Source organism: Gopherus flavomarginatus, chromosome 2 (assembly GCF_025201925.1).
Source record: "Gopherus flavomarginatus isolate rGopFla2 chromosome 2, rGopFla2.mat.asm, whole genome shotgun sequence".
In the NCBI taxonomy this organism is placed as follows: Eukaryota; Metazoa; Chordata; order Testudines; family Testudinidae; genus Gopherus; species Gopherus flavomarginatus.
The window spans coordinates 201,093,215-201,110,156 of NC_066618.1; the positions used below are offsets into that span (position 1 = coordinate 201,093,215).

At 39.6% G+C, this 16,942-nt stretch overlaps 1 protein-coding gene across 2 annotated transcripts in view; it reads right to left on the minus strand.

Moving 5' to 3' along the window:
- Positions 1-16,942, minus strand: part of DOK6 (docking protein 6) — a 439,614-nt gene that overhangs the window by 61,289 nt on the left and 361,383 nt on the right. For both annotated transcript variants that reach the window (XM_050938848.1, XM_050938847.1), the window contains one exon: positions 16,223-16,340. In XM_050938848.1, the coding sequence (XP_050794805.1) occupies positions 16,223-16,340 (118 nt within the window). The remainder of the gene's footprint in view (positions 1-16,222; positions 16,341-16,942) is intronic.

Here is a 16,942-nt window from a genome sequence, read left to right on the forward strand (position 1 = left end):
AGTATATAAAACATACTAATTACAGACATCAGCTCTGATTAGTCAGTCATTGTATGGCATGGTTACATGGTGGAGATTCATGACCTGGCTTTGCACCTGCACAGAAGAATAAAGAGCCCCCTTACTCATCTGTACAGCTATCTGCATTGCCAAACTCTGCAAAGGGTGGAAGGAACAGGGCAGTCCAGAGTGAGGGGCAAGTGGGGCAATTTGCCCCAGGCCCTGGGCCCTGCAGGGGCCTTGCAAGCCCTGGCCCGGTGGCAGTCAGGGTCTTTGACGGCATGTCAGTAGTGGGGGGTCCTTCAGTGCTGCTGAAGATGTGGAGCGACTGAAGGGCCCCCCACTGTCAAAATGCCGCCAAAGATTCGGACCACTGCCAGGTGAGCAGGGCCGGCTCCAGGCCACAGCACTCCAAGTGCATGCTTGGGGCGGCATGCCACGGGGAGCACTCTGCCGGTTGCTGGGAGGGCAGCAGGCGGCTCCGATGGACCTCCCTGTAGGCGTGCCTGCGGAGGGTCCGCTGGTCCCGCGGCTCCGGTGGAGCATCCGCAGGCACACCTGCGGGAGGTCCACCAGAGCCGCGGGACCGGCGAGTGGCAGAACGCCCCCTGCAGCGTGCCGCCGTGCTTGGGGCAGCGAAATTGCTAGAGCCGGCCCTGCAGGTGAGTACAAGCACTGCAGCTTCCCCGCTCTGCCCCAGGCCCCATGAATCCTCTAGGTGGCCTTGGGAAGGAAAGCGGACAGTGGCAGACTGCTTCTTGCTCTCCCTGGATGGAGAGTAGACAGTCAGAGAAAGACAGTGAGTGGAGCCTTGGCTTCATCCCACAAATGCAATGGTGGTAGTACACTGGTCTAGCATAGGGGTTGGCAACCTTTCAGAAGTGGTGTGCTGAATCTTCATTTATTCACTCTGATTTAAGGTTTCACGTGCCAGTAATACATTTTAAAATTTTTAGAAGGTCTCTTTCTATAAGTCTATAATATATAACTAAACTATTGTTGCATGTAAAGAAAATAAAGTTTTTAAAATGTTTAAGAAGCTTCATTTAAAATTACTTTAAAATACAGAGCCCTCCGGACAGGTGGCCAGGACCCGGGCAGTGTGAGTGTCACTGAAAATCAGCTCCCATGCCGCCTTTGGCACACGTGCCATAGGTTGCCTACCCCGGTACAGATTAATTCCCTAACCAAGGGAAAAGCTGGCACCCAATTGTAACTCTCCAAGTCACAGTCTAATACCTATCGCTGCTCCTGGGGTAGAGTAACTATGCACTGTCCCTTACTTGGGCTGAATTGAAAGGTGGTAATCCAGTCCACTGTTAATAAAATGACCATACTTGATGAGACAACAGAGCTTTTGCAGTAAACATACCCATACTCATCACATGCACTACTTGACAAAATATTACCAAAATGCAATCTCCAATTTCCACCATACTCACAGGGACATACACAAAAGAATTTAAACATCGAAATCAAGTGATTAAAAGAACAAAAAACCCAACCCATCCAAAACCAGCAAAACTACTTTCAATTTCACCCACTCCTCCAAGCTTGAGTCCTTTGCTTCACTCAATCAGCAGTTTCTTTCTCTACAGAGCACTCAACCCAAAAAAGCTTGTCCCACCAAAAGTCACTAAAGTCCAATTCAAGATATTTTAAGTAGCACAAAATTGTTGCTTATTAACTATAATAAATGGTTCTTTAATCTACACTCCGGGAATGACACTCTCCTTGGTGTGAGGAACTTTAGGATGTTTTTGTATTAGGAACATTGTGTTTAGAGCTGGGCAAATAATGGATTTTTCAAAATGAAATGTTTCAGGTCAGTTCAACAAGCCAAAATGACATGTTTTGATCTGGGAACATCAAAATATTTTGGCTTGATTGAAAATGCTGAAATGGAATATTTTGTCATTTCTGAACTGAAATATTTTGGAATTGTTTGTTCTATAAAAAATTGGAAGAAAACATGTTGAAATACCAAAATTTCCTGCTGGATGGAAATTCTGATTTTCACTCCATTTTACTTATGACAGTAGAGGTCACAGACATGCAACATTATTTGTGCGAAAAAGGAGTAATGGTAATAAAGCGAACAAAAAATCCATAGTGGAATGTCTCATATAATAGCAGGTGTGAAATCTTTTAAAATGTTAAAATAATGGGTACAAGAGTCTCCTAATTTAAAAATTCCAGCTATCTGATGTTCTTTTAAAAAAATAATTAAAAAGTTGAGGAGATTTTCTCCTCATGTTCCTCCCCTCCCCTCAAAAGAAGCAGTCATGCCAGAACAGGAGGAAAAACACTAATAAGGAAATAAAATAATTCAAAAATTATGTTCAGAGTTACACCTTTCAGGAAACTATACAAACTGCTAAAGGCTTGTCTTCTTTGCAACAGTTAGCTAGAGTTGTAAGTATCATTGAACTCAAGACACAGATTTTCATGTGTAGACAGGAGTCAAATTAGGGGCAATACACAAATTATATCTTAAGCTAACAGTATAGTGAAGACAAGCCCTAAGAGCAGCCAGTAACACAAAACTTCATTAGAACAACCATCTGTCACTCAGTAGATACAAAGCCATGAAAGGTTCAAAGATCTATGTAGCCCACATTAAAGAAACTAGTTAAAAATCTATCAGTTGCTTGATTTTTGAAGCAGCCATTCTACACAGAACCATTTTTGTTGCACTTCTTTTTTTATATATTCAAAATAACCTGAGAAATTGCTAACAGTTAATTACAGCTTAAGTAGTTTCACTAAGGTGACATTCATTGTGAGAAAGAGTATTGCAATCAGGCCTTAAATGAACACGGAACTTTCATATTTGACATCCTGATAACCTTTTAAATACCTTACAGCTTTCTCCCTTGTTTTACATTCTCCACAACTTTTGGAATTTCAGACCTCATCCATAACAGTTCAGAATGAACAAAAACATGACCTCCCCTTAGAGCCTATCAATGTTGTTTCTTAATTAGCAGGAACAGTCACTGTTGAGCAAAATCAGGTCTTCCTTCCCCCATACCAGTCTCTATTGGACTTAAGAGTGAGAAACTTCTCCTACATGGCATTTACTCTTTCACTCAGAAAAAAGCTACTGACAGACTTAATTTTTATCAGGATACATATGTTTATTATATACCTTCCTGGCAAGTGTTTTCAGGTGGAACTGCGCTGCAGAGGTTGGATCGGGGTCTGAACTTCCTCGAAGTTCTGAGGTCTTTCCCTCAGACCCAAATCTAAAACTACTTTAGAAATTCTTTGTTTTCCCCAAGTATAAGGCTAGATTGTGCTTGAGGCACAATCTGGCACACTGGAGAAATCGGGTAACAGCCAGAATCCCCAAGAGGAAATAATTCAGCCATCATTATTCCTAGAAAATCCCTTGTAACATAGTGTCTATATCCTTCAAGAGGATCCAATGTACCTTCCAGCTCCATGTCCAGCCAACACAGTTAGGCCTGGAATGAGGATGGACACATGGCTTTACCATCATACTGCAGAATCTTATCAACTTCAGGCATCAGGCACCCAGAGAGGTAAAGGAGGGAGCAGGCATTGCATACCCCAACGGGTAGTCCTCTCTCAGTGTCAGCGTTTATGTGTCTTCATTTTTCAAATTACCACATTCTGCAAGTATTTATTCTTATTTAAACAAAAGATGGAAAATAAGAAATGCATGCACACATTTGCTATACTATTCTTATAAAAGTTCTCCAACTCCAAAAGTGAGTCTCACACCTAATTAATGCTGCAAAACACTGACAGTCTTTATTTTTCATTTGTTCTAGCTCTTTATTGAAAATATTGGAATGCTATACATGTCATTTAATAGCAAAGCTAAATCTAAAGCCATATTTATGTAATAATGGCATATGGATACAAAACTACACAGTAGGGTAAGTCTACATTATTATTTTATTGCCACTTTTTCTAGTTTCTTATGGGTGCAATCATCCAGATGAAAAAAAGTATAATAAATCCCAAATCACAGGTGTAGATTAAAACATCATCTTCAGTTCTTTTAACACGTCTAAAGGGAAAATAGAGGTTTACGGTAACTAAAAGAAGAAAGAGAAATATGATGGCATTACCCTGTGAGAGCCAGGAAGTGAGATGTATAACAACTGACCTACAAACTTCTGAATCTAGAACAACAGAAAATCCCTCTACAAAATAACCCTATGTAATATATTCTCATAGGATATTCCACAGATACTTATACTTATGGTGTATGTAGATCATGACATGTGCCAGAATAGGAGCCCTGTTATTCTTTGCATAGCACCATAAACCCATGGCAAAAAGCAAATCAAACAAAATAAGGGAACATATTGGAATTACCAAGGGCAGAGGTTGCAGAACCACTTCAACATAGAAAACTATTGTTTCCTTATGTGAGAATCAGGGAGTTATTGGATAAGTTGCATGTGATAATTTCTTAGAATGAAGAGGCTTAGAGAAATCAGGGAATATTGAAGGTTTTCAGCTATCATGGCGATGAGGGCCATACAAAACAGATAGGAAAGTAATGGGAATTATTCTTCCAAAGTACCTGATTTTAAAACTCTATGGGAAATGGAAAACTGTAAGGATCTGGGGACCAGAACTTGGGCAGCTGATGTTCCTACAGATCCACCAGGATGCCATGCAGGAGTACAGCTAGGGAGCACTGTGGAAAGTAGGTACCAAAGGGAGTATCACCCAAGAAACCCAAGGTGACAGCACCCTGCGGTCCTCTGGTTGGCCAAGCTCCCCATTTAACTCCAAGGGAGTTATCCAGACAACTTACCCAGGAAGTTGTCTGGATAACCATATAGACTTTGGCCTGCTGCAATGACAGACATTGCCTGATCTTCTGATCTCTGGTTTCCAGTCCAAGCCTGATTCTGACCCTGACTCGTGTCTCCCATTTCCAGCCTGGTACTATTTTTGATCTTCGACCCCAGCTTGATTCTGACCCTGACTCTTCCTTATGGGACCTAGCTCTTCTGATTTCTCCAACTCCTGCTCAGTGACTAAAGTTCCTGTTGTGCAGACCTCAGTCCAGCTATGATCAGTAGGCCAGACCGCCTATGCCCCTGTTCCTGACAAAAACAACAAAACAAAAAACTTACAGGAAGTCTTGGGGAACAACCACTGTATGTGGAGATTTACATGACCAACCATTATATTTTAATGTTTCCTGTATATACAGCTTCATGAAATGGTTTTAGAAAAAAACTAATGAAAAATGCACAAAACTATCAATAGATTCATTTATATAGATTTTCAAAGCTTTCCAGAATAGGAGCAAAGATACTGCATAAGATTAAGGAACCCACACACTATAATTCAATAACACTTTGAATAATGTGGATTTTCTATATACTACTGTACATAGTGTCCCATTTTTGGTATTCTTTATTTAGACTTCCAGCTTTATGATTATTTAGTTAACCGATCTGCAAGTCTTGATTATAGATTCAGAAAAAATAAATGGCAAGGTGTCTCATCCAGCTGCTGGCAGACAGTGAAATACAACTGAATGTTCCAATTTAGCTGCTGTAACATTTGATATCAATTGCATTGTTCAGGGATTAAAAGTAAATAGAAAAAAGAATTCTGCGCTTAGTTGCTGTGAAGATGAACAAACAATGGAAATGCCAATATGATGAATGTCCTGTGAGTCTTTTTACATACTTTAATTTGCAGAAAGGTACAGAAGCACAAAGGATTAGTCTAAAGAAGAACTAAGCAGGATAATTTAAACAGCTCTAAGTACTTGAATATTCTCTGAATATTTGTAATGAGCTGCCAGCTAGCATTCCTTCTACTTTGTAAAGTCTGGGAATTTGTGTAGATGAAATTACGTGAGTGTAACATTGTCACTTTCTTAGAATTAAAACTTTTAACCTTCATGGGTTTAACTGGCACCAATACCAGCTTTGTTAGCACTGACAAGTGCTTTGCAGTATATTGAAAGAGGAGGGGAGCTCTCACTTCTCTAGCCTAGGAAATAGGGAGCCATGAGAAAGCTCTGCTTACCCAGGGCAAGGAGATGAGGGGGAGCTACCTGCTGCTTTGATCAGAGGAAGTGGAGCCATGATCTCCCTGATCCCATTTACAGGGGATTCCTAGTATACATCCTCCCCTTACCCATTGCTTTGGATATCCAGCACTCATCGGTAGAGGAATGTGTTCCGATTCACATTGGTCCTGATCTGCATATCCATCATTTGCACAGCACGTGACTGATGTGAATTGGAACATGTTCCCCTATTGTACAGTACAGTACTGTACTTCTGTTAGCTCGGAGGGCCACTGATCAACTCCTCCCTCTCCCTCTCAGCTCCTCCTGCCTGCCATGATCAGCAGATAAGTGGCATTCAGGAGCCATGCAGGGAAAGGGAAGGAGTGGGGAAGATGCGCTCAGAGGAGAGGGTGGAACTGGCTGGGAAGAGGCAAGGCATGGGTGGAGGGGGCAGGAAGAGGCAGGGCATGGATGGAGGGGGGGTGGGAAGATGGGGTGGCCCTCAGTACAGAACTGTCCTGTAGCCCTCATGAGTGCAAAACGTGTTCAAAGTGGGCCCGTGTCTAAGAGGCAATGTAAGAGTGTAACATTCAAAGTGAAATTAGATGTTATAAAGCATATTGAAAGAGGTGAGCATGCAGCCGACACTGCTCATACTCTCTGTTTGCCTGCTTCAACAGTACACTCAATTTTTAAGAGTGCTAATCGAATCCAATAAGCACTAGAAGTGCTACGAAATTGTCATCAATGAAGATAACAAAACAGAGAAGCAGTACAATGGAGAAGATGGAATGTTTGTTGACTGATTGAATTGATGACCTCCATGAAAAGAAAATGTCTGTGAATTTAAGCTTGATTCAGGAGAAGGCCAAAAGTCTGTGTAACAATTTAAAGAAAGAGAGGGAGCGAGCTCAAGAGCAGAATAGGAGACTTTCAATGCTACTCGTGGGTGGTTCCACAGATTTCAGAAGTGTGCTAATTTACATAATGTAAAACTCACAGGAGAAGTGGCTAGTGCAGCTGAACACAATTGTTTCAGAAGATGGCTACTCTCCAAAACAAGTTTTAAATGTAGACGGAACAGGCCTTTACAGGAAGAAGATGTCAATGATGACTTATATTTCTCATGATGAGAAGGCTGCTCCTGGATTCAAAGCCTCAAAAGATCTCTTAACTCTTCTGTTTGGGAGAAATGCAGAAGGCGCTTAAAAGCTTGTGTACCACAGTGAAAACTCTAGAGCAATGAGGGGCTATGTTAAGTCTCGTCGCCCTGTAATTTGGAAGTCAAACAGAAAGGCTTGGATGACACACAATGTTTTTTCTGAGTGGTTTGTAGACCATGCTGTCCCTGAATTTAAGGCTTATTGTCAGAAGGAAAATTTGGCCTTTAAGATTCGCCTTCTGCTGTATAACACAAGTGCCCACAAACTAGACTACAAAGACCTCTGCTTGAACATTAAGGTCCTATTTTTGCCACCCAACACCATATTGTCACTGCAGTCTATGGACTAGGGTGTAATAGCCACATTCAGGGCTTATTACCTATGGAGGACATGCTGATTAAGTAGGCAGCAGGTGAAGGAAAGGCCAGTGTAAAGGAGTTTTAGAAGACTTACATCATCTTGCATGGTGTGGAAAACATTGACGCATCATGGGAAGAGGTCACTTCGCAATGTATAAATGGCGTTTGGCACGGTGCATGGCCAGACGCTGTCTACAGCTTCATGGGATTTGATGCCATTCCTGCTCTTGAGCAAGAAATTGTCAAGTTGTGAAGGATGTCGGCTTCAAGGAGGTGGAGGAGGATGATGTACAGGAGTTGTTGGAATCTCATGCTGAGCAACTGACAAATGAGGAACTAGTTGATCTGGATCAACAATGGATATCCAAAGAAAGCAAGGACAATGATGACAATGATGTAGGGAAGGAAGCCAGGAATCTGATGACAAAGAATCTCTCCCATTTTTTTGGGCTGCTGGATGAGATGACGGAAATCATACAGAGCGGTGATCCTTTTTGTGAATAGTCTGCCAAAGGCTCCAGGGCTCTCAATGACGCAGTGGCTTGCTACAGAGGATCTATTGTTCAAAGATTCATGCAGGACATCAGATGTCGATAAAATCCTTTTTTAAGACTTCTGCAACTGAAAAGCCTGCCCAAGAAAATCTAGCTGCCACCCCTACCTAAGTTTAGTGTAATTGACAATTTATACTGTATTACTGTACTGTATTTACTATATTACAATGTTCTATGTGTTTGAATGGCAGTAGTAGGGTTCTACATTATTTTATTCAGTGTTTTATGTGTAAAATGTGTACTTATAACCTGTCATTGTAAAAAGGTACGCTGTTTAGGTACACTGTTAAGGCAAAAAGAGCATCGTCATAGGCAAAATGTGGTGAAGTTGTGAACGCATCCCCCACCTTAATCCTTTATTTCTATAAAAATTCCTCTGTATACATTGTCTTGGTATCCATCGCCCTTTTCAAGAATGCAATCCCAATGTATACAGGGAACCTCTCTGTACCTTAACCATTCATTTCAATGGAAGTATTCCCATTGACTTCAAATGGGTCCAGGATTTTATCCCTGATGTTTTGGTTTTATTTTGACATGCACTCATCAGGTAAGCAGTTACTAAGCTTAGATTTGGCCATACTTATTCATACTGGGTAGCATCTTACTCTGTAAGAAGTCTCACTGAATTCAAAGGTGGGAGAATCTAGCTCTTGGCAAACAAGTTTAGATGACTTTCATTATGGTTTTAAAATAAGTCCGAAGCAGAAATACTCTTTCAGACATTTATAATAAAGATGAATCAAAATTTTCATTGATGCCTCCTTTTATTTAATGTAACTATAAAAAAGAAGTTGCTTTTCTTCTCAAAATGAAAACATGCAGTTTTCCTGTGTAATGTTCATGCGATTAGTATTTACTTATGTGAGAAGTCTCCCTGAAGTCAATGGGACTATTTGTGTGAGTACATGTTCATTAACATGAATGATGGTTGCACTAACAAATCCTAAATAACAACAGAACCTTAGATCTAGTCATAACAGGGAACCCGAAGTTGCTATGTGAGCCTTAATTTAGGTTTTCTTGAATTAAGGCCAGGCTTTAATGAGATTTTCTGTTGTTCATTTCCTAAGGGTTTTCAATGATAGCAGAACAGAGTGGAGAGAAGGAATAAAAAGCTAATACAAGTTTCTGTATCAAAATTTTATTTTGGCCTTAATTAAAAATAGACAAATCAGTTCCATACCAAATTTGCAACATCCATTTAATTAAAAAAAAAAGAGAGAGAAAATTTATTTCGGAGCAAGAATTATAATACTAAATTTCAACTCAGTGCAAAATTTCAGTCAAACTGTTAACTTAAACTATATGTTTAAACAGGATATATGACACTTTTTAAATGAGAAACATCTGTGCTGTCAGTTATGTTCTGATATTAAAAAAAGTTCAAAACCTGTTGCTCATCTTGAATTACAGTGACTTTGCAAAACAGATGTAAGCAATGCCAGAATAATAGCAAAGAACACATTTTGAGCAGGGACACTTTTTGCTATGAAGCATTTTATTGATTTTCATTCAGGTATTAACCAATTAGCTTGCCCTTTGCTTTTGAGGCAACTGGATCAAATGCTCCATGTGACTCGAAAACACATTTGGTGAAAATGCACAATACTCAGAACCAGAGAAAATATGCTGCTTGAAAAATATGGTTTCTGTTGATAAAATCTCCAACTCCCTCAGAAGCAGATTTGCATCCGATGAAGTGGGTATTCACTCACAAAAGTTCATGCTCCAATACGTCTGTTAGTCTATAAGGTGCCACAGGACTCTGCTGCTTTCATTTGAATTCTTGTTCAAGTCACTCGCAATCTGAATTAGAGCTAAAGTGTACTCTACTGTTGAGATGTCCAATTGTCACCTCTAAAACTAATATTTAATGTATTAGTAAAAAACAGATGGAGAAACCCCCCAGGCTTTCCATTAATTAGTGTAACACCTGAAGGTGAGAGAAAACATTTTTGTGTCCAGCAGTTAGAAGAGCAAATGAAGTGAGAAAAATACAAATTAATTCCTAGAAGACTTCTTTTGACTATTAATTTATGTTGCTTAAAATTACTTTGTTTCCCTCTCCACAGAAAATAAATGCCAAATATGAGACCTGTTCTTTACCGAACTATTATTAATCACACTGCATCCTGGATTAAGAGAATTCAGGATAGTCATTTGATAAAAAAAATCAACTGTTTGCCTGCATAAAGAAGGGCTGCAATACAACAATAGCCTTTAAACCTGTCAGCATTAGTGGCCACACCTTGTGCTACTGTTGATAGTAGAATGTCTGCTGAGAAATCCTGGCTAACATTAATGTTAGCAAACTGTGACAGTCTGGAGTTCAGCCCTGCCAATAAGGGGTTCAGCAGCATCCGCCTTGTAACCCTGGGAGTCTTATGGCTGTACATCTGTGGTCCAGAGGTCTATCCCAAACAGCCTACCAGCAGCCCACAAGTCTCAAATTCACCCCAAAATCATCCTAATGCAGGGACCAGTCCCTCTCTCTGGACCCTCACAGACGAAATGTGAGGTTCATTGTCTTTACAGAGACAGAAAAACATTCGAACCTGTTAGCTTTCTAGAAGCGCATACTTTACTGAATTTACTCAGCACTGATGATTTACAATGAAAGTTTATTAACCAAAGAGCAAGGATTACATTATACCAAGTAAAAGAGGTATGGTAGACATGGTTACAAGCAAATAATACTGAAAACATGCAACCAGAAGTCTAAATCTAGCAAGACATCATCTTTGTTCAAGACTGTTTCTCTCCCCCACGTTCTCCTTGCCAGTTTTTTACTACCTAGCCTGACCAACTCCCATCAGAGACCAAATTGCTTGGTTTCTTTGTCTCCCATAGTTAAAGATAATGCTGGAGTCTCACTCTATTCCTTATATTCCCAAAGGGATATCTTTGTCTTACAAGTCATGACGGCCTCCTGGGGATTAAGTCTTCTGTGTCTCTCTGGGGTGCAGTAGCCACATGAATTCTCTGTCTCTTGAGTTGGTGATTGGGATAACCCCCATGGGTTTAGCTCAGTAGCTTTGTATACTGCTAATATGTAAACTGAGGTAAACCCACTTTAGTTTTTCTAGGAAAGACCTGTGTAACACCTTTAACTTGGCTAGGCTATTTTGGTCTGAAACATGGTTTAATAACATCATACAGAGGGAATTTATAACTTTACATCTAATGTTCACACTTGCATTTTACAATGATATTAAAAACTAGCATGTTGTTAGCTTTCATATGATACCTCACAAGACATATTTTGTACAAATATTATTGCAGAAGTGTGTAGGGCGTGAATATAGAGATGTTTAGGGTCATACATACATACACTAATGTTAACATTCCTGACACCACCTCAAGGCTCCTTGTTTAGCCACTTCATCAGCCATGACAGGGGACTGGATAGAAGTGATGGTAATCGGCACATATTAAAAAAAAAAATCCCAAACCATTCCCATTTACAGAGCTGAATCCTATCAGTTGGTTCTATCTGCATATATTTTTAAATAATTTCTCTTGAGTAACTTACCTTGTAGACCAATAATAAAGAAACGGAATGTAATGAACAAGACAAACAAAGAGCACCCTGCAGTAAGCCTATTTATTTATTATACTCACATTTTTAAAGCACCAAACATCACAGCATTTAGGCACCAAATATCAACTTAGACACTGAAGTAGCATTTTCTTAAGCTACAGTTCCATCTTGTCATCCCTTGGATTAAAAGTGGCCATTGGGGGTTAGTGATAAGACATGGGCTATACAGTGTCATCAGTATGTTGTTGACACACAGTTTTCTGTCTCCACCTCATCAGTACCTGCCCAAACGATCAATTGCATTACTTGGTGTATGGGAACTTGGTACAGGATTAGGGCTAAATGGCTGAGATTCCAAACCAGATAAGATTGATGTGAAGTTGGTTGCTTGGAGGATTCAAGCAGAAGAGATGTCAGGGATAATATCTGCGCCTCAATGGGCTACATGAATTCACAACTGGACAGACTGGTTAGACCAGGGGTCCCCAACGCGGTGCCAGTGAGTGCCATGGCACCTGCCAGGGCGTCTAAGTGCGCCCGCGTGCTGGCCGGCGGATGAGCATTCACTGAAATGGTGCTGACAAGCTGTGTCATCCAGAGGCATTGCCGCCGAAATGCCACTGATGTTGGCGGCGCCTTTGGATGACGCTGCTTGTTGGTGGTATTTTGGCAGCGACGCCTACTGACACTGCTTGTCGGCGGCATTTCAATGGATGCTTGTCTGCCGCCACAGTCCTCCATGGCTTGTCGTCTGGCACCCACCAGACAAAAAAGGTTGGGGACCACGGAGTTAGACCTTCTAGTTTCCTCCTGAATGCTAGGTAGTAGCAATAGCCAACTGGTAGATCAGCATTGTCCCCATCCCAACTACAAAGGCTGCAGGCTGGGCATATTTACTTCCATGAGTTAAGTGGTCAAAACCTGCCATTCTGCTGTGCTAGCAGCTCTTGCTTTTTTTGTGCCTTACATTTTCTATAGAAATGAATAGCACTCCCTATTTGTGAAAAAGTATAAGTGAATCTGAGTCTCACTACTGTACATATTCCAAATCAGCATGCGGTAGGAAAGAGTTAAGTGGTTTTTGTTTGTTTGTTTGTTTTGCTGTCTGCTTTAATTGTGTTATGTTAAAATGTTTGTAAACATGAAATTTTATATCTAGATTTTAATGGAAGGTCTGATTTGGATTATTAACATGCTAACTTTGGAAACAGCCAGTATAATTTGTAAGGCAATAGATATAGATTGGGGTTTTTTATTTATATCTGTGCATCATAATACAGACCTTCTCCTCCAGAGTGTAAGTTGACCATTAAGGCCCTAAGGCTAACATTCTTACAACATTCTTACAAGTTAGCTAGATTGAGGACCTTTGCATTTATATTTTACAAGCTGGTCTAGTTTCAAGAATTCTTTGAAACAAAATTATGAAGAAAAGAAAGTTTCCATCTGAGCTGGTGCAAAGGGAATGGAAATGAGAGAGTCAAAACTTAGAATTTCTATTCTGTGGGAAATTTCAACATTTTTAAAATGTTTTTTGTTCCAAACATAGGGGTCAATGTTACATACTAACCCTCATCTATTCATCTTACTACAGATAGGCAAGTTTTAAAATATGTCTATCATGTTTTAGTGGAAGAATACATAAATCTACAGTTTTTCATAAAGCAGAATTTCTGCAGTTTTAAAGACACATTTACTGGTATACCATATTTTAAAATATTTTCTCTTGTGAAACCAGTTATGCATATTATTATGATATTCCATATGCCTAGACTTACTTCCCACCTTTTCATTACACTGATCCTACACTAGCAAAGCAGCTGTTTCAGAAACACAAGATATGGCACAATGTTTCATGTATTTGTCTCACTGTCATAAATACAAGGCAAACACCATATCATTGTCCTGTCAAAAATAGCTAATAATGTAAAAGATTTTTCCCCAAAACATAACTGAACAAGGAGAGCTGTAATATCTGAATGCATATGCATTTTATTTCTATTTATTACTATACTAAAGATTCTTACATTATAGGTTGAATCCAGGACTTAAAAACACACGTGTTAGAGTACAGATGTTCTCTCTTCTGCAATCTTTACAGAAGCTTCCCACCTGCTGGGTTTAAGTTATATGATGATTTAAAAAACAAAACAAAACAAAACAGCCCAGGTCTTTCATCAATGCACTACACTGCACCAGTTTTCATGAAAAAGTGTAAAATATTTTCTCAGACAAGATATTTCAGTCATCCTACAATTTCTAACCTCTAGCTCTGGCTGTAAATTGGTAGTGCACATGCATATATCTCATTAAGCCAGGCAAAATTGTTAAACCCTGGTCAAATTACACAAAGAGATAGCTAACATGTAGATTTTTTTTCTATTTTTTAGTTCGAATGAAAATATTCATGGAATAAGAGGAAAGGTGCTCTCATGGATTGGTAACTGGTAAAAATATAGGAAACAAAAGGTAGGTATAAATGGTCAGTTTTCAGAATGGAGAGAGGTAATAGTGGCGTCCCCCAGGGATCCGTTCTGGGACCAGTCCTATTCAACATAGTCATAGATGATCTGGAAAAAGGGGCAAACAGTGAGGTGGTAACATTTTCAGGTGATACAAACTTTTTAAAGATAGTTAAGACCCAGGCAGACTGTGAAGAGCTATAAAAAGATCTCTCAAAACTGGGTGACTGGGCAACAAAATGGCAGATGAAATTTAATGCTGATAAATGCAAAGTAATGCACAATGGAAAGCATAATCCCAACTATACGTATAAAATGATGGGGTCTAAATTACCCGCTACCACTCAAGAAAGAGATCTTGGAGTCACTGTGGATAGTTCTCAGAAAACATCCACTCAATGTGCAGCAGCAGTCAAAAAAGCAAACAGAATGCTGGGAATAATTAAGAAAGGGATAGATAATAGGACAGAAAATATCATGTTGCCTCTATATAAATCCATGGTATGCCCCACATCTTGAATACTGTGTGCAGTATTTCATTGGGTGACCCCTGGTTCTTGTGTTATGTGAAGGAGGAAATAACACACCCTTATTCACTTTCTCCACAACATGATTTTACAAACCTCTACCATATCCCTCCTCAATCATCTCTTTTCTAAGCTGAACAGACCCAGTCTTTTTAACTCTCCTTGTATGAAAGTTGTTCTATACCCCTAATCATTTTTATTACCCTTCTCTGTACTTTTCCTAGTTTTAATATATCTTTTCTGAGATGGGGTGACCAGAACTGCACACAGTATTAAAGGTGTGAGTGTACCATGGGTTTACATTGTGGTATTATGATATTATCTGTCTTATTATCTATCAGTGGTTCCTAACATTCTGTTAGCATTTTGACTGCCAGTGCACACTGAGCAGATGTTTTCAGAGAACTATCCATGATGACTCCAAGATCTCTTTCTTGAGTGGTAACAACTAATTTAGAACCCACCATTTTGTATATATAATTGGGTTTATGTTTTCCAGTGTGAATTACTTTGTATTTATCAACATTGAACTTCATCCGCCACTTTGTTGCAAAGTCACCCAGTTTTGTGAAATCCCTTTGTAACTCTTTTAAATCAGTCTTGGACTTAACTATATTGAATAATTTTGTATTATCTGCAAACTTTGCCACATCACTATTTGCTCCTTTTTCCAGATCATTTATGAATACATTGAACAGCACTGGTTCCAGTACAGATCTCTGGGGGATCCTGCTGTTTACCTCTGTCCATTCTGGAAACTGACCAATTATTCCTACCCTTTGCTTCCTATCTTTTAACCAATTACTTTCCATGACTGCCTACTTTGCTAAAAAGCCTTTGGTGAGGGACATTCTCAAAGACTTTCTGAAAGTCCCAGTATCCATTGGATCACCTTTCTCCACATGTCTGTTGACATCCTCAAAGAATTTTGATAAATTAGTGAGGCATGATTTCCCTTTACAAAATCCATGTTGACTCTTCCCCAATATATCTTGTGCTTCTATGTATCTGATAATATTCTTCTTTACTATAGTTTCTACCAGTTTGCCTGGTACTGAAGTTATGCTTACCAGCCTGCAATTGCCAGGATCATCTCTGGAGCTTTTTTTTAAGATAGGCATTATATTAGCCCTCCCTCCAGTCATCTGGAACATAGGTTAATTTAAGCGACCAGTTACATACCACAGTTAGTAGTTCTGCAATCTCATATCTGAGTTCCTTCAGAACTCTTGGGTGAATACCATTTGGTCCTTCTCAAGGAGATGCAAGAAAAACTCTCTGCAGAACACATTATGAAACAGATCCAGATGCCAGCCTCTGTTTAGGTACTTATAAGTCACACTGTACAGTGTTTTATTCAAATTCCAGTGCCAAATTGATTGCTTGGTGCATGGTGATTCTGGAAGTTATTTTCACCATTAGTTTATGAAAAAAATAACTAAAAAAATTGTATTGCAAATCTCAGGAATTCCTCTAAAGTTGGTGACAGCTGATAAATTGAAATGAAGGGAAAACAACCAATGCAAATGAAAAGCAATTTGCATGAAAGAGAAACTAATGAACCTGTGATTTTATTTTTAAAGCTACTTGCCTTGTAAACTGTAGATTTCTCCAACGCTGTTCTGTCGGGTGATGTGATGCCAATATGCACTGCGGGGAAGTGAGATTGACTTGGATAATGTCATTGGTTCACTCAGACTGGTCTGGAGCTAAGGGACAAAGCACATGTAAGTGGCAAATCATTCATGAGCCCATTTGACGTACACATTTCAGTGCTTTAAAACTGGAAAAGAGCCATCATTAGAATGTATATTTTACTGAATAATCACAGTTTGTATGTTATGATTTACTTTCTATGAAGAGCATCAATGCTGGAAATGAGTTGCTGGTATTCAGGGACAAAAATCATAGGTATTCCTAAATAATGGGGATTACTAGGTCATTTTTTTCCTGCTTCTGCCCCTACTTTCCTACAGCTGTTGTTTGTGTGGACGTGCTTGTAATGTTTTGGTGTAATGTCAGTTGTTGCGCTTAGTGTGCAGGTGGCTAGGTGGTGTTGGTGGCCTGTGATACATAGGATGTCAGACACTATGAACTGGTGGTCCCTTCTGGCCTTAAACTCTACAAATTCTATGTGTTTATCATTTTCCTTCCTGTGTAGTAGTCATTTTGATTCCCAATTTCTCTATTTGCAACTACTTTAGCAATTCCTTTCTTGGGGAATTGCTCAAATTTGGTTAAATTTACTGTAGCTAATCCTCCCCGACATCTAATTTATTTCCCTTGAAGATCATTCTAACTTAAGATTCCA